The 26,639-nt window shown below is 48.4% G+C and overlaps 1 protein-coding gene across 6 annotated transcripts in view; it reads left to right on the top strand.

Moving 5' to 3' along the window:
* DAAM2 (dishevelled associated activator of morphogenesis 2) overlaps nt 1-26,639 on the top strand; it is a 112,542-nt gene that overhangs the window by 50,521 nt on the left and 35,382 nt on the right. For 5 of the 6 annotated variants that reach the window (XM_059938749.1, XM_059938754.1, XM_059938748.1 and 2 more), the window contains exons 2-5: nt 14,431-14,656; nt 20,789-20,878; nt 24,007-24,081; nt 24,520-24,614. In XM_059938749.1, the coding sequence (XP_059794732.1) occupies nt 14,489-14,656; nt 20,789-20,878; nt 24,007-24,081; nt 24,520-24,614 (428 nt within the window). In that variant the 5' untranslated portion in view covers nt 14,431-14,488. Of the gene's footprint in view, nt 1-8,801; nt 8,860-14,430; nt 14,657-20,788; nt 20,879-24,006; nt 24,082-24,519; nt 24,615-26,639 lie in introns of those variants that run through there. The other variant, XM_059938752.1, reaches the window with a different exon arrangement.

Raw genomic sequence — 26,639 nt, 5'->3', positions numbered from 1 at the left:
GAATGAGATGGTGTATTACGGGAGAGAGCCCTAGTGTGGGTGTCATCTCCTGGTTTTGAACCTCAATGTCCTTATCAGTCAAAAATATTGACCTTGCTGGGTTGTCTTGGGATTAAATGAGATAATGGATGTGAACACCTGGTCTTTGGTCCATGGCAGGTACAAGCATCTTTTGGTGGATCTCTGCTCCCAGGCCATAGTGTGGTTCATGGGAAACTGAAGACAAGACATTGCCTTCCCCACAGTAACATTTCCTGACTATTATGCTTGGGCAGCTCCTTATAAACTAAACATGGGCTGATTTGAAATTGATGTGGGGGCTGATTATCAGTGATATTACTGTTTCCTCTGCTCATATACTTCAGGAAGCTAGCTGGGTCTTCTCTCTGCAGAGACTTGAAAGTCAGTAGAATCTTGTGTGTTTGTTTCCTGGGGATGAACACACATGTACGCACACCATACAGGCAAACACCACCTACACGTCCATACTATACCACATACACACATAAACACACACACTACACATATCATGCTATAAACATACACATACACACCACCCCATACATATACCTCTGCACCATAGCATCAAACCCTCTCACATGCTAACATGCATTAATATCTTCTCTCCCTCCCTTTCTTCTTTGGTCATTTCTGAGTATCTCCTGTACTTGCTTGTCCAGTGTGCAAGGGTTGGGTATCCCCACACCCCAAACCCACATCCCTCCTGATTTCTTGTCCTAGAAACTCCAAGTCATGGCCACCTTTCTCAGTTCCCTTTGCCATCTCATCTGCCTCTAACAAATTCCCAGGCTGAAAGTGCCTTATTTTTACCCACCCAGAAGCCTGGGGCTGCTGTCAATTCAGGTCTACCCCCAGAGTGAAAACCGGGCTTGTGCTTCACTAGGCTCCCGGGGGCCCCTCAGCTTCTCTCGTGCTTCCGTGGGCAGAGCGCTGAACCTTAGCCACCACTGGGAGGAGGCTGGGGCCGGGACAGGGGAAGGGAACCCGGCTGGAGGGCCTGTGATGTGCCCAGTGCTGTGCCAGCTTCTTGATATGTGCTCTTTGTTTGATGCTCCCAGTAGCCCTGGGAGGTGGGCTTTGTCGTCCATGTGCCCATGAAGGCAGTGAAGCTCACAGGCCCTAAGTAACTTAGCCACAGGCTTAATATGAAAGCACACACTCCTTACAGTAAACCACCCGCCTCCTGGAAGACCAGACCAGACCAGATCAGCTGAGGCCTGGGCCTGGAGGGAGCTCCTTGTTCCCCTTCCCCCCACCTCTGGGCTGTGAGGTCTTTCCTAGAACCTGTAGAGCAGCTTATGATACTAGCAATCTTCTAGAGGGTTGCCAGCTGCAGTGGCCAGAGCCCTTGGCAGTTGGAGATGGTGAGGCTAGGAACAGACCTGTTTTGTTTGTTAACAACTCTGTTGGGGTATAATTGGCATACCATAAACTTGACATAATTAAAGTACGTAATTTGATACATTTTAGCATATGTATGTACCTTTGAATCCATCACTACCATCAAGATCGTGTTTGACCATCATCCGCCAAAGTTCCCTTGTGCCTTTTTATAATCCACCCCCTCCCTGCCCGCCCTCCACCCTCTCCATAGGCAATCACCCACCCGGGTTTATTCACTATAGATTAGTTTGCATTTTCTCAAATTGTAGACAAGTGGACTCATACAGTATGTACCCTGTTATGCTCTGGTTCCTTGTACTTAGTGTAATTATTTTGAGCTCCATCCACGTGTGGCATATATCAATAGTTCATTCCTTTTTATTGTTGAGTAATATTCCATTTTATGGATACACTATACAATTTTTTTTTCTTGATTCGCCTGTTGATGGACATATGGGTTGTTTCCAGTTTGGAGCTATTACAAATAAGGCTGCTCTGAACATTCATGAATAAGACATTGTATGTGCATATGCTTCCTTTGTTTTGGGAAAACACCTTGGCATGAGATGACTGGATCATATGGAGGTGTAAGTTTAACTTTTTAAGAAACAGCCCAACTGTTTTCCGTAATGGCTGTGCCATTCTGCAGTCTCACCAGCAGTAAGGAGTGCTCCAGTCCTCCCTGACACATGGATATAGATCTGATTTCAAAGCTGGTTTAGTATGAAATTTGTGAGCCCCACCAAATGGCTAATCCTAAAATGTAAGTGGTTGGCTTTCAGTTTGGATTGGGAACCCTGAGGGTTGCTGAACCTAGGAATGTAGAATCAGGTGCTCCTAGAAATGTTATTCAAAGGGCTGTTTGCAGAATGCTGGGAGAGGGGAAAAATGAGAGTTCGGCACTGATCCCAGCCTGAGATCCTGTGGGGCTGGACCAGGTCTGGAGCTTGGTGTTTGAGAATGAAACAGATGCACCTGAGGCATTTTGGCAAAAAGGTAAAAGATGTGTTAAAAGGATGGGGCGTTAGGGCGGGAAGAAAAAGAACAATGGAAGGGGACTGGGAGCTTGGGAGACTATAGTTTTGTGAGGGCAGGAGCTATATCTGCGTAGTTGCCCTTAAATCCCCAGCACCAGGAGCAGTGCTAGGCATAGAGTAACTACTGAAAACGGTGGAGGTGGAATGAATGAACCATTGAATGAAGGATGAACTAATGGAGCTCAGGGGATAGGATTCCATTCAACCAGCATCATTTAGCACCTCGTGTGTTCTGTGGCACAGAGCCTAGTGTCTGGTGTGGAAGGAACTCTGGAAAGCGTGTGGTTTGACCTCCTCATTCACAGACAAGCCTCAGAGAAATGATGCTCTTAGCCAAGGTCATTCCTGCCTTGCGCAGGTAACCTGCTGGGGCAGAGTTGGGACTCGAACCTGAGTCTCCTCATTTTTAGTCTAGTGTTTATCTTCTTCTTTTAAAAATAATATTATCTTTTCTGATGAAAAGGATAAATGCTCACTGTAGGAAATTTGAAAAAATCCAGAAAAGGATAAGAAAAATAACCCTAAACTCCAGCAACCCAAAGATAATTACTTCAAGCTGTCATACGTGTGTGTGTGTCTGTCTTTCTGCCTATCTGTCATCTATCTATCTATCTATCTATCTATCTATCTATCTATCATCTATCTAACCAATCCTTATATTTTAACATTTTGGCAGTTTTCAGTCATTTATAGCGTTAGTAACCCTGGGATGCATGTCTGGTCCTGAACCCTTGCTGACTTCTCTGATTATCTTCCGGTGTCCTTTCCACTACACGATGACCCCTCTAAACCCTTTGTATGAACAGGGAGCTCAGAGTAGAATGGAACACCCCCCCTCACTGGGAGAGAGCTCTGCAGACATTCCCAGACCCACACACCTGCACTACCCCTATCATAACCATATCCACACTTTATGATGTTCATTTGATTGTCTCCCTTCCCCGCCACATTGAACTCTTTCACCCTTGTATTTTTCCGGCTCTTATTAGTTGGGTACTTAAGTGCTCAACAAATATTTGTCAGAGTGAATGAATGGATGGATGAAATTGTATGAACAAGAGTGACGGGCAGGTGAGGGGTCCCCCTGGGTCTGCCTTTTCAGTCGCTTGCGTCCAGGAGTTAGCTCAGCTCCCCTCCCCCCGCCCCCGCCCTCCCCTACTCTTCCCACCCTGGAGAGGTGAAAACTGCCTGCGGTCCAGGATTTATGTCCAGCCAGGCCCCGGCACACACGCAGGGCCTTTTCTGGTGTGAGTGCAGGATGCAGAGTGGGGCTAGCAGGATTGTAAGGAGGCACTGCATCTGGGGAAGACACAGCCCAGGGTCCAGAGTGTGACCAGGTGCACAGGCCCAGCGAGGGTCCCAGGGCCGGCTTGCCTTGACGGGACCTCGAGGTCCCACCTTCATGAGTGACGGAATGCCTTTGTCTGGGACCCCAGGAGGAGTGGGCAGTAGGGAGCTTCTCCCAGGCCCCGGGTTGCCTAGAATGGTGTGAGTTCTCGGCTCGCTGGGTGCTCTGGTGGGAGACCTGGCAGGATGGCCCAGGAGGAAGCTGGGGGTAGTTTTCCCTGCAGCCCTTCAATAAAGCAGCCCCATTGGTGTGGCCCAGGGGAGGGGCTCGGCTTCCCGGAAGCAGAAGGGGGTGAGGATGGGTTGTCACGTGTTGGGTGGTTTCCCTTTGGCCGGGAGCCCCGGGCCTCTGGCTCTAATGGGTAGCAGAGACTTGGGTGTTGAAATTCCTTCTTCCCTTTTACTTCACAGCTGTTGCCCAAAGAGCTCCCCACAGCTCCCTCCCCTTCTCAGCCCAAGTCCTTGCTTTCTGTGCCCAGTCTGTGTGTTGCCAAAGCCCCCTCATGCTGTCACACTCGTGCGGGCACGCACGCCCCTCCGTGACATCCCTGGCATCTGTTCCCTCCTCTCCTCTTTGGCAGCTCAGGGCCTCATTAACTCTGAATCAAACAGAACTGCTTCCAGACTCTTCCCCCTCTCCCGTCTCTCCTGTAATCCACCCTGATACAATGCCACCAGAATTGTTCGTCCAAATCCCAGCTCGAATCACGCCTCACGGGCTCTCCTTTACTATAAGCCAATCAACTAATCAGCCAATAAACCAACCATCCTTGAGCTGCTTCCTCCTCCTCCTCCCCCTTGGCCTGCCATTCAAAGCCTGCCTTTATCTGGTCCCCATCTTGTGTTCCACTGCACCTCTTTGAGCCCTGCGTCGCAGCCTGGTACAGCGACTTCCTTTGGCTCCTCACTTACCTGGATGCCAGGTCCTCACTCTGGCACGCGTTTGTCGTGAATGGGTTTCTTGGACCCTCCCACTGGCACGTGTTGACCTCTTTCCTCTGAGACCTAGCTTCAATGCCACTTCCTCTGGTGAATGTTCCAGACCACCCCAGCCAGAAGCCACTCTCCCCTCCTTGCAGTCCCAGAGCCTGGAACTCCCTCCCTCCTTCTCTCCCTTGCATCCTGGTGGTTTATACACGTGCCTCCCCAATAACACTGTAAACCCGGTTGAGGATGGGATTTGATGTTTGGCTCATCTAAAGCACCCAGAAAATTGCTTTGTGAATGGCAGTCACTCAGGGAATGAATGGATGGATGAATGAATGAGTGAGTGAATGAATGAACGAATGCATGCTTGACCATGGCCTTGGAGAGCTACTATCTGCTTGTTTTCTGTCCTGGTGAGACAAAGAAACCTATGTTCTCTTTATCATTTCTCAAAATGAGAAAACCAATTGGAAAATCCACAACTTCCACACTCGCCCCCAATTCAGAGAAATGTCACTTTGGGGACTTTTTCAGTTTCACTTTCCCAGCAAGACGCCCCTTTCTCTCCTTCTTCTCCCACCCTGCAGCGGGGACCCTGGGGCTATGAGAGTTTACTTTTACTTTCTTGCCTTTCCCAGAGCAGAGGGGAAACCATAATTTAGGCGGCTGCTAAAAATAGCTCCACAGTCCTGGAAAGAGAGCTTGCTTATTTTTGAAAGTGCTCCCCGCCCCCTCCCCAGCCCTGCCTGAGGCTCACAAAACAAGTCAGATTGTTCTGCGTTCTGTCCTGAGGCCGACAGGGAAGTCACGACTGGGCCCTGTCCACCACGTGGCCGAGCGCTGTCTAGGAGTGCTCACAATCTCCATTTTTTGTCCTAGTAAGAGGTGGATCTCATTCCCAGCAGCCTCTTAGACAGCACCCAGTGGGGACAATATGGTAGACGTGGGGTCTGGAGACCTGGCTTGAGTCCTAGGCTCACACTTTGCATCTTTCTGAGCCTCAAATTTCCCCACCTGTAAAGGAGGGGAGCAGGGCGGTGATCCCGTTTACCCTACAGGAGTGTGGTAAACATTTGAGATAAACCTTGAACATGGTAGATGTTCAAAAACTGATCATTATAACTTTATTATGATCAGAGTCACTGGATTTAAAGCAGGGCACTTCCTGTTTTAATGGGTAAGACAGGATTCGTGGTGAGCTCATATGCTATACTAAGTTGAACCATATGAAATTGATGGTTTTGTAGATTGAAAAGAATTGAACACTGTCAGCTACATATGATTCAACCTAATAACACAGGGATCAGTAAACTTTCTGTAAAGGGCCAGGGGGGAACTATTTTTGGCTTTGTGGGCCCTAGGGTCTGTGTTGCATGAAGCAGTCATAGACGATGAATAGGTGGTGTAGCTGTGTTTTAATCAGACTGTATTTACAAACACAGGCTGTGGGCTGGATTTGACCCCCTGTGATATTTGTCAACCCCTGTAATAATATGTAAGACTCATTCACATAGAGAACCTTTCTGTAATACATACAGTCGACATTTTCAGGTTTCTTCATAATTATAACAGTAGCTTATCTATATAGCTATTAATAGTGTTTACTATTATTAGGCACTGCTCTAAGTACTTCACAAATATTAACTAATAATGCTTATGAAAACCCTATGAAGTATGTACTATTATTATTTCCCCATTTTACAGATGAGGAAACCGAGGTTCAGAGAGGCTAAGTAACTTACCTGAAGTCACATAGAGCTCATGGCAGTTGGACAGAACCCAACCAAGTCTGTGGGGTAGAGTTGGATGTTGGCAATTCAGGCAGCTTCAGGGTAGAAGCAGGGGTAAGCTTGTGAGGGGTCCCAAGCCCGTTTGCTATCCACGGAGCATGAGGGGAGGGTCTTCAGAGGCTTGAAGTGGAAGCAGGTGTGCTGTAGCGGGGTGGTGGAGGGATGGGGGGGCAGAAGGCTCCGGAAGTATGGCCTGGGATGGAAAAGCATAGATGCTTGGGAAACCGGGTCCTGGATAAGGTGGGCCTGGGGCCATTTCCCAGGTGACGCCCAGTGGCACAGGAAGGGTCAGTATGTAGGGAGGAATCTCCTGCCTGGGGAACTGGACATGGTTTACATTTCTTATGTTTCGTGCAGCATCTCTGGGGAGCTCTGGGCTCTATTCCCAGACCCGGGCCCCGGGGGACCTGGTTGGGAGAAGAGGGCAAAGGAGTGGGCTCCCCAGGGTGCCTGAGCTCTGCCGTCAAGTCAAGGTACCTGGATACCCTGTTGATTCCCTTTTCATACCAGCGTAGCCACAAATTAACAGGATGCTGGCCTCATGCACTCTGTGCTGTTTCTCCCTCCGTGCCTTTGCTTATGCTGTTGCCTTGCCTGGAATGCCTTCTCCCACCGCTTGCACCCTCCCTTAATTCTCTTATCTCTTTCAAGACTACGGGGCACGGGTTCGATCCCTGGTCAGGGAACTAATTTCCCACAAGCTGCGGCCAAAAGAAGAAAAAAAAGAGAAAAAAATTGAAAAAAAAGAAAAAGAATTCCCCGGCAGTCCAGTGGTTAGGACTCCATGCTCTCACTGCCGAGGGCCTGGGTTCAATCCCTGGTCAGGGAACTAAGATCCCACAAGCCGTGTGGCGCAGCCAAAAAAACCAAAAAACCAAAAAAAACCTTTTCAATATCACCTTCTCCTGGAAGCTTTCCCTGACTTCTTCTTCACCCCCCAGGCTGGTCCAGGTCCCCTTTCTCAGTCTCTCTCACCCCATCCTTCTGAATTGTTACTGCCTTAACTCCCTTGGCTTCCCCGCTAGAAGGGGACCTGCTCCAGGAAAGGGACTAGGCCTTGTTTACTCCTGTGCCCTCACCACCCAGGTCAGTGTCCAGCACACGATCTAGAAGCTGGTTAAAAGCGTGTATGTTCAAGGGCGACACCGCTGTCCTCAGAATCCAGCCCCTCACCCACAGGATGTGGTTGTTAGGCAAGCTGCCTGATCTTTGGGAGGCTTAAGGATCAGTAAGAAGGGATAGTCATGCTATTGGAGGGTTGGGGGCAATAAATGAGATAAAGCACAAAATTGTCAGCTCAGGGCCTGGCTCCTAGTTGGCACTTGAGAAGTGGCCAAGGAGAGATGCCAACAGCATATCCTTGCCCTGTTACCCCCACGTATGGAGCTCAGGAGAGGGGATAGGAAAAGGCAACTTGAACATCCCAAAGTGACAGCATCAATCCCAAGAGCTAAAGGAAGGGTTTATGAGTCAGCTTTGGTTCTGTGCCAAAAGCACTGAACTTGGAGTCAGAGTATTTCGTTGTAGTTCCAGCTGTGTCCCTTAGCTGCTGGGTGTCATTGATAAGCCGTGTAACAGCTGCTGAAGCCTCAATCTCAACATCTGTAAGGGGGGATAATAGTAATAACCACCTCACAGGGTCACTGTGAAGCTGAAATGAGATTGCGGAGCTGTGAAAACACCTGGCCCAGCCCATAGGAAATGCTCAATCATGAATTATTGAGTCTGGATCTAAAGAACACTTGAGAAAGCTCTGAGCAGGTCTCAGATCAGGTATTCCTTGGACACATGCCCTATGGCTTAGTGTTTTGTAACTTTAGAGTCAAACAGTCATGTGTTTGAATCCTAGCTATGCCATCACTAGCTGTGTGTCTTTAGGCAAGTTACTTAACTTCTCTGAACCACAGGTGTTTTTTTTTTTTTCTTTAAATAACTTCTTTAAAACGGTGCCATCCATCTCACAGAATGAGAGGTAGCTATAGCCCAGTGTCTGGCAAATACCAAAGCCTCAAGTACTAATATTGTTCCGCTTTAACTTAAGACTTAGGAGTAAGCACTAATGATACGGGGATTTTGAAGCTTTAATTAATGTAAATAAAAACTGGTCTGTCGAGGAGCTGGGGCCAGGGTTTGGGGTTAAGGGTTAAGATTCTCATCTTTGCAAACCAAATGGGAGTTCTGGACTCAAGTAATAGGAAGTGCTTCCTGGCTTGGGGTGGAATGTGGGAGGAGCGCCCAGTGTAGGCTGAGGACAGCCCCTGAGGGGATCTTTGGGAAGGAGATTGAGCCAGGCAATGTGGACGGTTAGACCTGAAGGGGCCCTCGGAGGTCTTCAGTTGAACCCTGACAGAGAGGTAACTGAGGCCCAGAGAGGATGGCATTGTGGCCCCCGACCCACAGCTGCCTCGTGACTAGCCCTGTCCCCTGAGTTAAGGAGCTATGTTTTCTCCACAGTGTGGGAGGGTGCGACCGTGATGAGGTGAAGTCTGGCCGGACCCAGAGGACTGGAGACCCCGAGAGAGTTACAGGAGGGCTTATGGGTGGTGACCGGATAGTTTGGCGTCATGGGCCACTTGGTCTGGGTTTAGGGACTGATAGTCCTGGGAGGACCTTGTCCCCACGGGGAGAAGGGGAGGGGGCAGGCAGACAGGAAATGGAGGACTTGGAGCTGTTGGTGTTGGGGAAGTTTCCATGGAGAGAAAGGTGGGTGGTGGTGGTAGGGGGGGTGGGGTCAATTTCTCAGGCCCGAGTTCAAGTCCACTGGCTTTTGTTCTGTTGTTGCTTCCTGTTTTTCCATGTTGCTTCTCAATTCTCCTTTGATGGGCAGACCCTCCATGGCTCCTCTTTGTAAAAGGATTTTGCAGAAATGAATCGCTCTGGCCACCTCCACATTTCCACTCCCTGCCCAGGGTCAATGACAAGGGTTTACTTTTCCAACTAGAGGTAGCTCAGAGCCTGAGGAAAAGGCCTGATCCTCTGGTTCAGACGTCCCAGTTACCAAAGACAAAGATGGGTGGCTTCTTAAATCTGGCTGAGCAAATTCCTACAATGTCAGGCCTTGGTGGCCCCGTCTGTGCCCAGAGAAGGGCTCACGGTTCAGGCTCTGGGCAGGGCAAGTCTCACCTTGCCGGTGATCGTGATAATGAAGCCACAGTAGCAGTGCTGGCCTTCTTTATTGAATGCCTGCGGTGCTCCTGGCATTTTACTTATATTATATCGTTTATTCTTCACCAAAACCCAATGAGGAAAATGCCATTGTTACCTTGGTGTCACAGATGAGGAACCTGGGGTTCTCAGAGGTTAAGACCTCCTGCTCAGGGTTACCCAGATGGGAAGGCAAAGCCAGGAGTCAAATCCCAGTCCGTCTGACTTCAAAGCCTCTGCTGGAGTGAAGGGGGGTTAGAGCAGGGGTGGGAGAGAAACCGGGGTGGTGGGAGATGGAGATAGTTCCTCCCAGTGGAGGAGAAGCAGGGGGCTTTTGGGATCTCCATACCATCTCCTGGTCTACAGCGAACCTTGTTTATTGGAGCTATTTCTCTTTTTTTTAAACATTTCTTTTTTTTTTTTTAATACTATTTTGATTTTTTATTTTTTGGCCGTACCATGTGGCTTGCGGGATCTTAGTTCCCTAACCAGGGATCGAACCTGGGGCCTGGCAGTGAAAGTGCTGAGTTCTAACCACTGGACCACTAGGGAATTTCCTGGAGCTGTTTCTAAACTGAGCTGTAGAGCCCGGTCTTCTCTGGTGGGGGAAGGCTGCAGGGGGGCTGGGGGAAGATGGGGACAAGGGGCATTAACATGGGAGGAGGAGCTCTGGTGAGGGTAGTGACCAGACCACAGCCTGAACGCTGGAGTCCTGGGTTTCAACCCCAGCTCTGTCCCCATAGCTGTGTGACCTCAGATAAGACGTTTCCTCCTTGGACCTCAATTTTCAGATCTCTACTGTGAAGTTAGATGCTTTCCAGCTGAGGGCCTGGGGTTTTAGCCTTGGATCTTCAGAAGGGGCCCCAAGAAAGGGAGGAAGGGACAGGCTGAAGAGGGGTTCCTGGAGAGGAGGGCATCCTCAGGAACATAAACACGCTGAGGAGCTGTGAGCAGGCCGCCCTTAAAAGGGCAAGAATGCGGCGCTCCCGGGGCGGGGGCCGAAGGGGGTGCAGTTAGGGCCCTTCTCTGTGGGGATGGCACTTCCTGTTTGGAGGGTCTGTGTCTACTTCTTCCTTCTTCCCTCCTCCTGAGGCCACTCCACCTCATTTCTTGTACTCAGGGGAGACCTTAAAAATATTTCAAGACAGTTATGGCCTGGCACCAACCAATCAGAGCAGTCAGAGCTGTGAACAGCTAGTGTAAGACTAACGGAGTAGGCCAGCTATATGCCAGCCCCCGGCCCCCACCCTGACTGCCCTTGGGAAAGCCTGGCTCAGAGGCTGAAGGCAAAGAAGGACAAGGAGGGAGAGTGAGGGAGCGAGAAGTCGAGGAAGTGAAGGCAGAAGAGAGTTCGCAGGTCCTCCCAGACGTCAGCCCATCCCCCGCCCCGTCATGCCGTCCACCCAGCCTCACCACGCCTCTAGGACCTGCGCTCCCATGCTTGTGCCCTCAACAAAGCAGTCTTGCCCGCCAGCTGCAGCTGCATTTTGGAAGCTGATGAAACCAAGGGGACCTGGTCTGGACTCTGCATCATCATCCTAAACTGACGATGGGCAGAGGACCCAGGCGAGTCCACCCCTATCTACCTACAGAATTAGTGCTTTACTGAGCCTGACAGTGGGATGCCAGGGTTTCGTCCCACCCACTCTTGCCCATTGGCTATCAAGTCGCCTGGAGAGCTTTAATGTCTCCCTTCCTCCCTGATTCCTCAACCGCCAGCCTATTGCAGCCCTTTGTCAACATAAACCAGGATTCTGCACTAGTTTGCCGGCTGCTTCCTCTACCCCCAGCCTCGAGACTGTCCCCTTGTTCCATTCAAGGGTTCCTGATAGCTTAACTACTAGGAATCAGAGATTTCAATCAATATCTCTTGACTGATTGATAAAGACCCCTCTTCTCCTTTTCCATGAGCACAGGTTGTTTGCCAATTGACCAAAAAATATTTACTGAGCACCCACTAAGCACAGGGCATTTTATTAGCCATAAAGGGGGGAGATGTCAAAGAAGCAGGAGGCATGGCCCCTGCCCTCAAGGAGCCTTCACTGTAGCTGTGGAGAGGCAATACGTAAACCCAGAAAAGATGACCAATAATACAAGGCAACCGTGGATAGTGTGTTATTTTAGGTATTCCTGGGTCTATTAAAAAAGTCTTTTTTTTAATTGAAATACAGTTGATTTACAATGTGCTGTTAGTTTCAGGTGTACAGCAAAGTGATTCAGTTACACATACATATATAGCTATTTTTTTTCAGATTCTTTTCCCTCACAGGTTATTAAAAAATGTTGTGTATAGTTCCCTGTGCTCTACAGTCTGTCCTTGTGGGTTTTCTATTTTATATATAGTAGTGTGTATACGTTAATCCCAAACTCCTAATTTAATAGATAGATAGATAGATAAAGGGAAGGAAGGATCAAATCCCTTTGCGTGAATAACCTGAGGTTTGTATATATTGTAGAAAAGATGTATAATTCTTGGATTGTATAGGGCAATATTTCTTAAAATATCTTTGGTAGAAAATAATTCTGTAGAAAATTTTTTGAAAGTTCTGTGTTCAGATACATTTAATAAATGCTAGCAAACATTTTTTAAAAAGTGTCACAAAGTTTATAAAGAAAGAAAAAGTGGAGCCAGTAAAAAACTCTTGAGTGATGATTAAAATGCATCATGTCTTATGAGAGGCCAGCTCAGATGACTAATTTATTAGCTAGATTGTTAGGGCTTAGGAAATAAAGCAATGTTCTCCTTGAGTAACCTTGGGTTTACTAGGAACAAGTTACGCCACATTTATCTCTTTTTGATAAGGTTCTAGAACTTGGTTCAAGGGAATGCCTTGGATTTGACGTATTTGGAGGTCCACAAGGACTTAGGAAACAATCTCCTGGGGTGTCTTTAAGAAATGAGGGCTAGATAAGCGCATGGGTTCATGGGTTCAGAGCTGGTTGAAGGACTATCCCCTGAGACTGTTAATGACTACTTCTTTGGCATTCCCAGACAAGGTAGCTACGTCATCTGGGCCTGTCGCTATCCTTGCTGTGGTCAAGATTTTTAGCAACAGTGTAAGTAAAGACCATGGAGACATTTTGATCATTCTGTTAATGACCCAAATCCAGGAGAAACAACTAAGAATCATGACTCAAAAATACCTTGACCCCTTTGGGTGTATTACCCCAAAGCACTGAAAGCAGGGACACAATAAGATAGTTGTACACATTCATAGCAGCAGCATTCACAATAGCCAAAAGGAGGATGCAACCCAAGTGCCTGTCAAGAGATGAATGGATAAGCCAAGTGTGGTATATGCATACAGTGGAATATTATTCAGCCTTAAAAAGACAGGATATTTCTGCTACCACAAGTATGAACCTTGAGGACATGATGCCAAGTGAAATAAGCCAGGATAAATGCTGTAGGATTCTACTCACAGGAGGTACTTAGAGTAGACAAATTCACAGGGACAGAAAGTAGAATGGTGGTTGCCAGGGGCTAGGGGGAAAGGGAAATGGGAAATTATTGTTCAGTGAGTACAGAGTTTCTGTTTTACAAGATGGAAAAAAATTCGGGAAATGGATGGTGGTGATGGTTGCACAACAATGTGAATGTATTTAGTGCCACTGAACTATACACATAAAAATGGTAAAATGGTAAATTTTATGTTCTATGTATTTTGCCACAATTAGAAAAAATCTTGACCCTAAACCTGTGATGTAATATTCAATAAGGATAAAGGCAGAATCTTATTTATATTCAAAAAATTAGGATATGTTAATATGAGGAGAATATGGCTGGGTAGCAGGGTGGTGGATAAGCAATGCTCTCTCTAGTGAACCCGCCCAGATCTGAAACCATGTTTAGGAACCATTGGTCAAGGATCATTTGGCCCTTTCAGGAAGCCCATGTGCAGATAATTGGGCTTAACCTACCTGGTAGCTGTGTGACATCAATGACTAGGGCCAATATTCAGCCTCATGCTGGTCACCATAGAACTAGGCTCTCCCAGTGGCAAAGACTTAACCCTTTCTGTTCCAACAACCACCCAGCTGTTGGGTGGCCCTCAGTTCTGATCTCTGGCCATAGTGATGTCCTCTGTTCTTGGTCAGTATGGAAAGCAGATTTGACCAGATTCCCTTCACTCTTGGCTGAACACCATTCCAATGATCAGCCCCATTTCCTTACTGAGGGTTCACTCTAATGGCTCCCCCAGCTCACCCCTCTTTCTGGGTGGGTGGGTGAACCCACGCCCTGTTGATATTTCACATTCATCCAAACATGCCTGGCTGCAACAGACTGGGCAGAAAGCTGTGCAAGCCTTCCATCCTCTGCTCCCATGGAGGCCCCCACTCCAGGAACCATGCCATGTGATTAGCTCGGTGTCTCCCCTGCCAGCCGACTTCAGCCCTTCCCTCCCTATTGGATGACACCTTTAAAGCAGTTATCCCCAGACCCTGGAGTGAATCAAGCGAGTAAGGGATCCCTGCTGGAAACTGGTCTGCAGGGGACCAGAGGACAGGGAACAGGATTCCCGTCTGTACAGTCAGAGAGAGGGTAGGCTGAGTGCCAGCTCTGACCTCCTGGAAGTCACGTTCTGTGATGACAGCCCTCCTGTCTCCTCCAGGGGCACAGAGGGAGAATCTGAAAGTGTTCATGGCTGTGGGAGAAGGAAGGGGCTTGGCTGTTGGGTTGAAGGCTCCTGACAGCTGGACAACGAAGTCATGGCGGCAGGCCACGTCCCTGTTCACCTGGCTGCCGTGCCTGACCACTCTGTGCTTTCTGTTCTACCCAGATCACCATGAGGACCTAGGGCATCTGCCTGCGGACCGTCCCCCCAGCTGGCAGTGACCATGGCCCCCCGCAAGAGGAGCCGCCATGGCCTGGGCTTCCTGTGCTGCTTTGGGGGCAGCGACCTCCCTGAGATCAACCTCCGGGACAGCCACCCCCTGCAGTACATGGAGTTCTCCAGTCCTATCCCCAACCCAGAGGAGCTGAACGTCCGCTTTGCAGAGCTGGTGGTGAGTGAGGGGGTGGGAGGGGAGGGGGATTGGCAATGGGGAGGGCCACGGCTAGAGCAGGCAGAGCCAGACAGAGGGCAAGGGCCCATGTGCTGGCATCTTCACCTACTGAAACTCTGCTTGGGGCTGAGGTGGGCCCCAAGGACATTTCAGCTATGGGGGAGAAACAGAGTCACTCACTGGGGTGGGCACCATGAAAGGTGGACCTCCGTCGTATCTCCATTGGATTTTAGACCTCGCGGGGTAGCAGCAGGCTCCCATGAGAGAAGCAGGTCCAGGCCTTTGTGAAATCAGGCAGGGAGGGGCCTCAGAGAACATCAGAGCACTTGGCACCTTTTTCTCTTCTGCTCGCTGGAATTTCCCTGGGATCCTTTTATCTCAAGCACAGAAAGAAGAGACAGGGTGGAATTCTGTAGGCGGACACCGGGTACCTCAGAACAGGGGATGATTTTCTTCTTTTCATTGACGTATAGTTGATTTACAACGTTGTGTTAATCTCTGCTATACAGCTAAGTGATTCAGTCATACGTATGTATACATTTTTAATATTCTATTCCATTATGGTTTGTCGTAGGATATTGAATATGGTTCTCTGTGCTATACAGTAGGACCTTGTTGTCTATCCATTCTATATATGATAGCTTACATCTGCTCATCACCACCTCCCACTCCATCCCTCCCCCAACCCCCTCCCCCTTGGCAACCACAAGTCTCAGAACAGGGGATGATTAACTAGAAACAAGAAGGTAGAGATGCCTGTATCCCACCTGGAACGTGGGTAGGGTCTGGGATGATGACATCCCATGTCTAGCCTGGGGAAGACAGAAGCTCTATCGTTTATACTGGTAGCAGCTCTTCCTGACCCTTTGTGATACCCGTTCAGACCACAGCAGCACCCTGTGTGTGACATGTCATACTCTGACCACAAAGAGACAGAACAGGAAAGAAGCATGATTCCTCTCTTGGGAGGTCTGATGGTGAGACAAAGCCTGCACACCAAAGAAAATCCCGGATTGGGGAGCAGGACCCCTGCCCAGGACTTGGGCCTGAACCCTGGCAGAGAGCAATAAGCACAAGGTCATCTACCATTAGTTCTTGGTCACTCATTCTCATGGCTGGCCTGTAGAGAAACAAGGCAGTGTGATTGGGAACGGGGTTTCATACTTGGATTCGGTCATGGATGTATCTGATTGAGGCGATCCAGCTCTTCAAATCACAGGACCACTGTAAGATGGGACCATGCACGTGATGAGAAAAAGTGATCCACCTTCCTCATCATATCAGCTTCAGGAAAACTCATTGTCATGATTCATGCCTTTCCTCAGGGTGGGGCCGGAGGTGGGAGAGAACAAAGCCTTTGCTAGCGTGGAATAGCATTAGCTATTCTATAACAGCCTGATCCGTGTTAGTCCTGCAAGATCTGTGTTTTTTATGCAGAATACTGCTGACGCAAAATATGTGGGTTTTCCCACACCAAGCAGTTCTCCAGTTTTATACAGACATCAACTGGGCATCCTACGATTTAACTCAATTCTGACATTTACTACCCAAAGTTAGTGCAGACCCCTCAGGTTAAGGGCTCAGATCCACGAGACAGCCCCCAACTTCAGACGCCAACCACAGGTGGTGGGTCCCAGCTTCCCCACACTTCTGTCCAATGTGGCTACAAATCGGGGGTTCCCACCATCCCCTCCTCAGGTTTGATAATTTGCTGGAACCGCTCACAGAACTCAGGGAAACACTTTATTTACTATTACCAGTTTATTATAAAGGATATTCTAAAGAATACATGTGAGCAGCCAGATGAAGGTGTACGTAGGGTTAGACCCAGAAGCGTAAGGCTCCTGTCCTGAGCACAGGAGTCTGCCCTGTGGAGTTTGGGCTTCCCCACCCTCGCAGCCCATGGATGCATCCACCCAGCCGGAAGCTCTCTGAGCCTTGCCGTTTAGGGGCTTTTATGGCAGTTTCGACATGATAGATTTTCAACTTGATCTGTAGCCCTTCTCTCCCCAGAGTTTGGGAAGTGAGGCTGAATGTTCTAGGCTTCTAATCAAGGCCTGATCCTTCTGGCGGCCAACCTCCACCTCGAAGCTATCTAGGGTCCACCAAGAGTCACTTCCCTAGGAGAAAAGAGGCTCCTATCACCCAGGAAATTCCAAGGGATTTAGGAGCTCTGTGTCAGGAACAAAAGATATTCCTATCACTTCTATCATTCATGAAATTCCAAGGGATTTAAGAGCTCTAGGATAGGAGCTGGGAATGAAGATGAAAAATATATTTCTTACATTATCCCAGGCAGGGACATCTTCTTGAGCACAGCACGTGAGTTTTGAAAGAAGGACATGTCGAGGGGTGTTCCTTCCTTTGGCCCTTTTAGTCACCAAGTATTTACTGAGCATTTTAAGTGGCAGGGTTTTTTTTTTCTTTTTTACAAGGTACTTTGGCAAAAAAGGATGAGTCAGACCCATCTTGCCTGCAGGAAGACTAGCGTGAGGTATTGATCAAACAAATGAAAAATAGTTCTTGAGAGACTGCTGTGTGCTGGGCCCCGTGGGGCTGCCAGGGATTTAGTGACGAACCAATAGGAGCAGCTCCTGCCCCCAAGAACGTGATACCGAACGGGAAGGCCGATCTTGAACAGTAGTGATAATGTGGTGGGTGTTTTGAAAGGAAATGTTTGGGGAGCTGTGGGAGTGTCTAGCAGGGAGCCTTCTTCTAGATCCGGGGTCACGGTGGCTCCCCTGAGGCAGTGACACTTCCACTGAGATCTGAAAGCAAGAGCGATGGTTAGATAAGTGAATGGAGGTGCAGAATAGGGCCACGGAGTCCCCCGCAGAAGCAGCAGCAGATGTGAGAGTCTCAAGTCAGGAAAGAGCTGGGTCCTTTTGGGGAGAACACCATCACGATGAGAATAACCAAGGATTTTGGATTCGATCCTAAGGGTGATAGAAAGCCACCGAAGAGGTTAAGCAGGGGTTTGAGGTGATCCAATCTACTTGCCTAAAAAAAAGTAGGGTCCCTCCATGAAGAAGGGTACCCTGTTGAAGAAGGGTTCTGTGTAGACCACTGGGAGGCTCTTGGTGCACTCCGAGCTGGGGAGGATGGTGGCTTGGACTAAAGTGTTAGCAGTGAGAATGGGGAGAAGTGGACAGATTCAAGAGCTACTGAGAAGGAAGTATAACAGGATTTGTTGGGATTGGTGAGTGAGCAGGAACCAGGAAACACCAGGTTTCTTACGTGAGGTTGTGGGTGGATGGTGGGACCCTGTACAGGGCAGGATGTGCCAGTGGAGACCCAGACTTAGGGGACTGGGATGAGGAACGCAGTTTGCATATGTTCTGTGTGCATCAGTTTCCTCACCTGTAAAATGGGCTGTTGCAAGTTTAATGAGTAAACCTTAAGCACTGAGAACAGTGCCTGGCACATCTTGACACTACATGAGTGTGGGAGGTACCTGAGGGTCACCAAAGTTGATCAGTATAGGAGGCACCTGGGTGCCAGGATCGGGAGCTCAGGACACTGGTGGGCTGGAGGTACAGGTTTGAGAGAGTTTAGGATCGTCACTGAGTCCTTGGGAATGGCTACGAAGGCTTCACCCGGGGAAGCATGGAGGGGAGGAGAGGACCCAGGATGGTGCCCTTTGGGACTTCAACGTTGTATGGTAGGAGAGAGGAGAAGTCGGGGGTCCCAAGAGGAACATAGAGTGAAGCAGGAGGGACTGCCCAAGAGTGTGGTTGTCCAGGAAACCAAGGAAGAGAGACTCAGTAAGGAGTGGATGGTCCGCAGAGTCCTGGGCTACCTGGGCTGAGCCAAATCGCCAAGAAGGGTCCTTCGATTTAGTGACAGAGACCACTGGTGAGAAAAGACAAGTGTGTACGTAGCCAGAATACAAGGTTGAACATAACTGCTCTGGAGTTCAGGAAGGGAGAGGTGTTCTTACCTGGGAGGGGCTGTGGAAGGCTTGCGGGAAGATGGTAACTTTGAGCTCGGGAATTAGACCAGGGTCCACAGGGTGGGTGGGCCAGGAGGGCAGGCCGGGTGGAACTAACTGCATAAGCAAAAGTAGAAGAGATGCAGTTTGTGCTGGGCAATGTCAGGTGCACAGAACTCTGTCTTTTTCTTTTTTTTTTTTTTTTTTAAACTCAAGGTTTTTCTTGAGCTTTTTCTTTTTTTTAACAATTTTTATTTATTTATTTTTAACAGGCAGTAAGTCTTTTTTTTTTTTTTTTTAATTTATTTATTTATGACTGTGTTGGGTCTTCGTTTCTGTGCGAGGGCTTTCTCTAGTTGTGGCAAGTGGGGGCCACTCTTCATCACGGTGCGTGGGCCTCTCACTATCGCGGCCTCTCTTGTTGCGGAGCACAGGTTCCAGACGCGCAGGCTCAGTAATTGTGGCTCACGGGCTCAGCTGCTCCGCGGCATGTGGGATCTTCCCAGACCAGGGCTCGAACCCGTGTCCCCTGCATTGGCAGGCAGATTCTTAACCACTGCGCCACCAGGGAAGCCCTGTCTTTTTCTTTTATTTCTGATTCTGACCATGGAAAGGAAATGCTTCAGAAACCTTGAGCAGGGTCTGGGGACATTCCTGGGATATGAAGAGAGTGGTTCTAGGGAAGAACCTTCCTTTAGCATTAGATCTGCTGGAGTCTTTAGTTCGAAAGGCAGGTGACCCGATGGGCATAGTTTCAAGTTCTCTTTGAATGTGCCGTTGAGGATGGCAGCCACTGGTCACGTGGGGCTGCTGACACTTGAAACGTGGCTGGTCTGAACCAGCATGAGCTGTAATGGGAAATCCACACCAGATTTTGATGACTTAGTTTGAAAAAAAGAATGTAAAATACCTCATTGATCCTTTTTTTTTTTTTTTACATTGATTATATTTTGAAATGACCATATTTTAGATATTTTGGGTTAAATACAGCGTATTATTAAAATTAAGTTCAACTACTCCTTCTTAATTTTTTAATGTGACCAGAACATTTTTTTAAATACATGTGTCTCACATTATATTCCTATTGGACAGTTCTGATCTATGTGAAGGAAAGTCTAAAATGTTCTCGTTGAATAAAAGTAAAGGACAAACAGTATAGCTATTGATATTTAAGACCCTTGTACCTTCTTAGATATTACTTTCACTATCACTTTAGAAAATATAAAGATTAGTAATACTATGCTTTTTTTTGTCTTAATGTAAGTTTTGCTTTTATTTTTTTTTAAAAAAAAACCTTACAAGAATTGAGCTGAAAAGCACATTATGTTCCCATGGCCCATTAACTATTTTTTTTGATGAGCCCCTGCATAACTGATGAATCACAGGAGAAGAATTTTCAATAAGAGAACTTTTTTAGGGGCCATTCAGCGCAGCCAAACCTATAAAATCATCTCAAACTACCTATAGAGTTACTCTAAATTTGATGACGTCAGAAACTGCCCTGTCCTGCTCCTGGGGAAGCGTGGACCAGCTGCTGGAGCCCAGCCTGCGTGTGCACGGCCTCGTCTTGGTGGTGGTGCAGCCGGAGGGCTGTCCCTGGCAGGCACACCTCCTTGGGCAGCAGACCTCCCGCGGCATGGCGTGCCCTTGTTGCCCAGAGAGTTGCTCAGCTCTTCATCTTTACCAGGTCTCCTCGGTTGTGCTGGGACCCATGCTGAGGTTGGGGGAGCCAGAGACTTTCTGGGGGAGACACTCAAAGGGCACAGAGACTTGAAGGGTGAGGGCAAAAACTGGATCAGTAGACTGATTTCTTTCTTTGTCAAGCCTTGATTTGTGGTGTTGACAAGCTTAAGAAGGACAAGGAAGGAAGACAGGAAACTCCAGGCAAGAGGACCAGGAGCTAGCAAAGCAATGCAGGAGATGGGCAGGGAACAGGGGGCCTGGATAGGAGGAGCCAGGGATGGGGACAGGAAGTGAAAGATGCTTGGATGGAAGCTCAAGGGCTTGCTGCAAGGAGATGGGAGGATGGGGCTGAACTTCTAGAAAAAGAATTGCCCTATCATATCTTTGATGCTCTTTGGAGGAAGACAGCAGGCTGAGGGCTTTGAGGGAATTCGAGGGAACTGTAATTTCCTGTAGGGCTGAATATTCGAAGGTCAACCGTGTCTGGGTTTCAGACGTATTTCTTGTTGTCTTTGCAGGATGAATTGGATCTCACCGACAAAAACCGGGAGGCTGTGTTTGCGCTGCCGCCTGAGAAGAAATGGCAGATCTACTGCAGCAAGAAGAAGGTGCCCTCTCTGATTCCCCTCTGCTGTCACTCAGGGTCCACAGCGCGGGCAGCCCTTGCCTCCATGCTTGCTCGTTCATTTAACCAGTATTTATTGTACACCTGTCCTGTTCTAGGTGTTGGAGGAGTGACAGTGACTAAATCAGGACAAAAATAATCCCTGCTGTCATGGAGCTTACACTCAGGGACATAGGATTCTGTTTTTCAAAAATCCTGTAAGCAGGTGCCCACTGGGTTCCAGGAGTTGGTGCTGGGTAAGGGAGCTGTACGATAACAGGTCTAGGGAATTCCCTGGTGGTCCAGTGGTTAGGACTCCGCGCTTTCACTGCCATGGGCCCGGGTTCGATCCCTGGTCAGGGAACTAAGATCCCACAAGCTGCACGGCCCAAAAAAAAAAGTCTAGATTCCTTTCTTGTGTCTGTGCGTATGCGGGGAAGGTGTGCGCCCTGGGCCATACCTGGGGGCAGCTCTGTTGGAAGAACTCCATTTGGGGGAAGTGAGTGGTCTCTTCTGGATCTTTAGCCCCCACCCCACCATCCCAGGCTGTGTCCTTGTCCCAGGGCAGCATACACATCAGGGACACACACTGGTCTCCACTCTCTCCACCCTTTCCTCCCTTTCCTCCTCTCCTTCATTAAAAGATGTCAGTCCCCTGATTGCGGTCCTCCCTAGAAGGATGTGCCGGGCCGCAGTCAGGGCTTAATTGGGTTTTGTCTCCTCCCCTCTGCTTTCCCAGCGGCTGTGCTTTCTGCTCTCTTCCTCCATCTCTATGTCTCTTTCCTTCATCTCTTTCTCTCGACGTCTCTCTTGCCTCCTTTCTATTTGAGCCTGTTTCTTTCACTCTATTTTTCTTTTCTTGGCCCACCTTCCTCCCCACCCCTCCACCCTCTCGTTTCTCAGGCTTGCAGCTTGTTCGCTTGACCTCAAGAGTGTATAGGTGTTTGGGAGCTAAGACCTAGTTCTTCCTGCACCTGAGGCTCGGAAGTCTCCCTCCTGGGAGAAGACGGGCAGGTTTGGGATGGCTTGGGGCTGTTTCTCCTTCGTGCTCCTTAAAGCCCATTCCTGGCTCTTTTATAATTCTTCTCGCTCAGGATATTTGTTCCATCCTGGGCTCCATACTGGGCCAGACCGAGCTTATAAAATTGGTCACTATTCTAGAGTTGGAAGGAACTGAGGAGCAACCCAATGTAGTCTTTTTTTCTAAATAGGAGGCAAGGAAGGCCTAGAGAGGCCTTCACGCAAACTCACCAGCCAGTCATGGCAAGTGCTGCAATGATGCTGGAATGCAGGCCTGCCAGGGTCTGAGAACCTGCACGCACTGCAAACCACTGTCTAGTAAACTCAATGTGCATGTATTAAGCACCTGCAGAATACTGTGCTCTGTGTTTAGGAATCTCATTGTGAGGAAAGCAGGTCTTTAAAAAGCTCAAGTCATGGAAGGGAGGGAGGGAGGGAGGAGAAAATTAATTTCAGGAGTAACTCATCCTATCTCGTGGTTCTCCACTTTCCAAACTGATTTACTCTGGGGGTCCCTGACGTTGATCCCTTATGCAGCTAAACTAAAAAATGCACTAAAAGGTAAGGACGTCTCTCACCACCTTCCAAACCAAGTTGTGTGTCATCTCCCCACACACTTTCACACTGCCCTCTCTTTCCACATGGTACTTCCTCTTGTCTCTAACACCCTCCCCCTTTCTTAGCTTCAGTAATCTTGAGTAACTCAGCCCAGTCTTCTCAGACCCCCTACCCCAGCCCCTGCATGAGCCTTCTGTGTTAGATGCCCCCCACCCTGCGTTTCCATGGCCCACAAATGGACAGTCCTACCATAGAGCACCGGTCACCCTGCCTCTGGCACAAGACAGACTACTATGTGTATGACTTTTTGTTCAGTACTTTCAGGGTTCAGTGCAGTGATTGGCATGTAGTAGGTGCTCATTAAAGGCATATGAAATGGCTAAACGGGGAGCCAGTGAAGGCAGGAAGGTATGTGTTTCATGATACGTTCGTTTGTGTTCTGTGATCTCCTCTCTAAGGCGGAAGCTAGAATTTGGGGACTTCGGTCATATATATCCACGTGAAGTCACAAGGTCAAGGCAGGTTTCTCACTGATCTAAAATTTGGATTTTAAGAAACAAAATCATGAAGCCAGAGTGGATGAGGCTGAGGGATGCAGGGCAAAGTCCAGGCCAGCTGGCAGGCAGGTGGTTCATCAGGAAGGTTCTGGAGGAAGTAAATGTTCATGCTAATTTGAAAGCAGGAAATTGGCAGAAAGCAGATGAGAGGGAACATCCAAATGAAACAGGGACAGGGGCAGGAAGGAGGAGGGTGTGTGTAATGCCCAGAAGCAGATCCACTGGCCGGAGGAGAGGACTGGATTTTCAGTCAGCATCAGTGCTTGTCCAGCTCCCTTCATTCCTGCCCACACTTGGGGAGGACTTGAGGCTTTCTCTTGGGACCTGAGGGCCAGGTCTCATCTGGGCTCTGCCCCCCAGCTGCACAGACCCTTCCTCTTTCCAAACCCAGGGCCTTGGGTGTGTCTCTTTCCCTCCTTTTTTAAAGTTACAGTTTACTGAGTACCTACTAGGTGCCAGGCGCTGCACCAAATGCTTTATGTCAATCAGTGCTTCCCAAACTGTCTGAGAGAAAAGACCAAGTTTTTAAAGGTCCAAACTGTCACCGACCAATACTTTTGTAAAATACAATGGGAATGATATTATCAGAAAAAAAATAAAATTTGAAAAAGGAGATGTACAAAATATAAGCACACATTTTCATTAGATTCAACAGACTTAAAATTGTATTTTATTAAATAGAGTCAGAACAAATGTAACAGGGGAAAAAAAAGAATTTATCTTTAATTGTATATATTGTTTGAAAGTGTATACACCTGCGTGGTTTCTGCCCACGTCACTGGCTGGTCCTGAGGTTGGATGTCCGCGATCTGCCTTTTGCCAAGGAAGAAATGGAAGCCTGGGGAGATTTTGTAACTTCCTCAAAGTCACCCCGTCTAGGCTGGGCTGGGAGATGAATCTGAATGCTGACCCGGGACGAAGCTCAGGATCTCAGACTGTGGGCCTGTCTTGTGGGGGGCGGGGGTGGTGGTCCATCCAGTCCTTCATCTTGTTCCAGGAACAGGAGGATCCCAACAAGCTGGCGACCAGCTGGCCTGACTATTACATCGACCGCATCAACTCCATGGCCGCGGTGAGCCTCGCCCCCTGTCCTGCCCCGGCCCTGCCTGGAAAGGCTCTGGGGAGAGTGGTCATCATCTTCCCCTGCACCCCACAGCCCACCCCCTCTGGGGATCAGCAGCTTTCCAGTTATTCTCAAGATTTTATCCTCATCCCTCCCTCCCCTGTGTGACTTCAGAGCCCCCCAAACCATTGAAACATTTATTATGTATACATCACGCAGCCTTGGGAAATAGTCTGGGCTGATCATTCTCCCCATTTTACAGATGAGGAAAGTGAGGCCTGGGAATGGCTCTTCTCAGAGTCTGTCACTCTGTCTTAGTAAACCGTTCCCTGAGACCTCACCATTCCTGAGGCGAGGGCGGCCCCTGGGTCACACTCGGGCTGGGAGTGGCAGGGAGCCGGGAGACAGGCAGCCCAGCGTGACCTCTGCCCCCTTCTCTGACCTCAGATGCAGAGTCTGTACGCGTTTGATGAGGAGGAGACGGAGATGAGGAACCAAGTCGTGGAAGACCTGAAGACAGCCCTCCGGACACAGCCCATGAGGTGATGTCCCCTTCCCTCACTTCCTTCCACGTCCCCTCACCCAGCGGTCCCCTCAGCTTCCCGAAGCTTCACGCAGAGCTGTGTTCCCATCCCAGTCCCCTTGGCCACCTCCACTCTCCAGCATCCCCTAGAGCTCGCTTCACCTCCTTTCACATCCGGGCTCCCACTCCCCCTCTGTGAGGAGCTGGGATGCTGCCAGAGGATGGGCCTGTTGGGGAGGGGAGATGAACACGGGAAGGTGAGATCAACCTCAGATTCTGAAGAGAAACTGAAGACAGGTGCTTGTTTTATTGGGAAGACAGAACAGGATGCGGAGGTGGGGGTGGTGGGCATACGGACAGGTACACAAGAAAGAGCTGCGCACGTGAGGGGCCCCGCGCCAGAGGGGTGAGTGTGGGTGAGAAATACTCCAGCCACTAGGGGGCGATGTGGTGTCTCTGGATGAGATTTCTCCATCTAGAGTGGGAGCAGGCAAGGAAGGGGGGGATGGGCGTCTCAAGGGCTGAAAAGAGCCTCTCCCCGCGTCCCAGGCCACATAGTGAAAGGGCCCAACAGAGCCATAGGCTCCTCTTGTGCCTGGCAACTCATTCTGGCTTGTGGGAGCCAACTCTCAAAATTTTCAGCAGTTTTGCAAGCTGGTTGTTAAACATAGCTGTGATGAAAATGTAAATTACATCAACTCATGATTAAATAAATGCTATCAAAAACAAAGGTAATTAAGTACTTGAAACTTATCACTCCTTAATTACCTGATGATTTGACTACATTTTACTGTCCTGTATGCTCTTTCCTGTTACGTGTGCTCAGTGAGTTTACACCCACTGTGTGTGCCTGGTGGGAATACGTAAACGGTGCATCTCTTCCCAGCTCCACGTTCAATGACACACATTGATACTTTGAAATCAGCTATGCTGGCGGTATTTATACCATGGAAATTGGCAAACACCACAATCAGGCCTTTTTCTTTTCTTTCTCTAGAGCTCCAGTTGTTACCAGCACACTGATCTTCCTGTGTGTGTGTGTGTGTGTGTGTGTGTGTGCGTGTGTGCGCACACGTGCACGTGTGTGGTCTAGGTTGACCCAGCAGCCTGGAAATAGCATCAAGGAGAACGGGAGCCCCCTAATCCCTGCTTGTTGCTCAGGCGGGGTGGGGTGGGGGTCTGTATGGGCAGGGGATACAGGAAGGATGAGGAAGTCAGGAAGTAGAAGGGCTGAGGGGAGGGTGCCAGCTTCATCTCCCACTTCCATTTATTTTTCTTTCCCATAATAAAATTCTGATTACAAAAGTCACACACAGTCATGGTGGACATTTTGTGGAATACATAAAAGTGTAAACTAGAAAATAAATAATACCTGTTTTTAACAATTTAAGAGTACGTTCTATTTTTCTAGGCATATTTCTATAATCATGTAGAAATACAAATGCACTGGGGATCAAATGTACTAATTATATGTAGTGCTTTCCTCACCTTCATTTATGACATTTCCTCAGATCATTAATTATTGTTCTACTGAATCAAGGGTTTTAAGCCTCGGTGTGTGTGCGTGTGTATGTACGTGTGTGTGTGTATATGTGTGTGTGTGTGTGCCATGGATGACTTTGCCACCCAGATGAAACCTATTGACTGCTTATCAGAGTGATGTTTTTAAATAATAAAATAGATAGGAATAGATAAAGTTAAAAATGAACCAATTAAATTGAAATACAGTTACCAAATTTTAAACATTTGTGAGAGAGCAATAAATGTACTTCTTTATGCCTTAAATAATAAGAACTAGCAACCACCATAATTTTGAAGCCCTGATGAGTGGAAATGATATTTTGAGATACCCATAGCAACTGTAATTAGAGATGAAAATAGCTGTGATTTCTTTGTGTGACAAAGTCACAGATTCTGCTAATGCCACTATAGTTTATTGCCTACATTCATCATTGAAGGAAATGCTAAATTTCAGGTAGAGGTTACCAAAAATAAAAGTGTAATTTTCTTTTCCCATCCAAGTTCATGGACCCCTGAATGTTAG

This window comes from Balaenoptera ricei, chromosome 11, assembly GCF_028023285.1.
Source record: "Balaenoptera ricei isolate mBalRic1 chromosome 11, mBalRic1.hap2, whole genome shotgun sequence".
Classification (NCBI taxonomy): domain Eukaryota; kingdom Metazoa; phylum Chordata; class Mammalia; order Artiodactyla; family Balaenopteridae; genus Balaenoptera; species Balaenoptera ricei.
The sequence above is the reverse complement of the archived record's forward strand: the minus strand, read 5'-3'. Positions and strand labels throughout refer to the sequence as shown.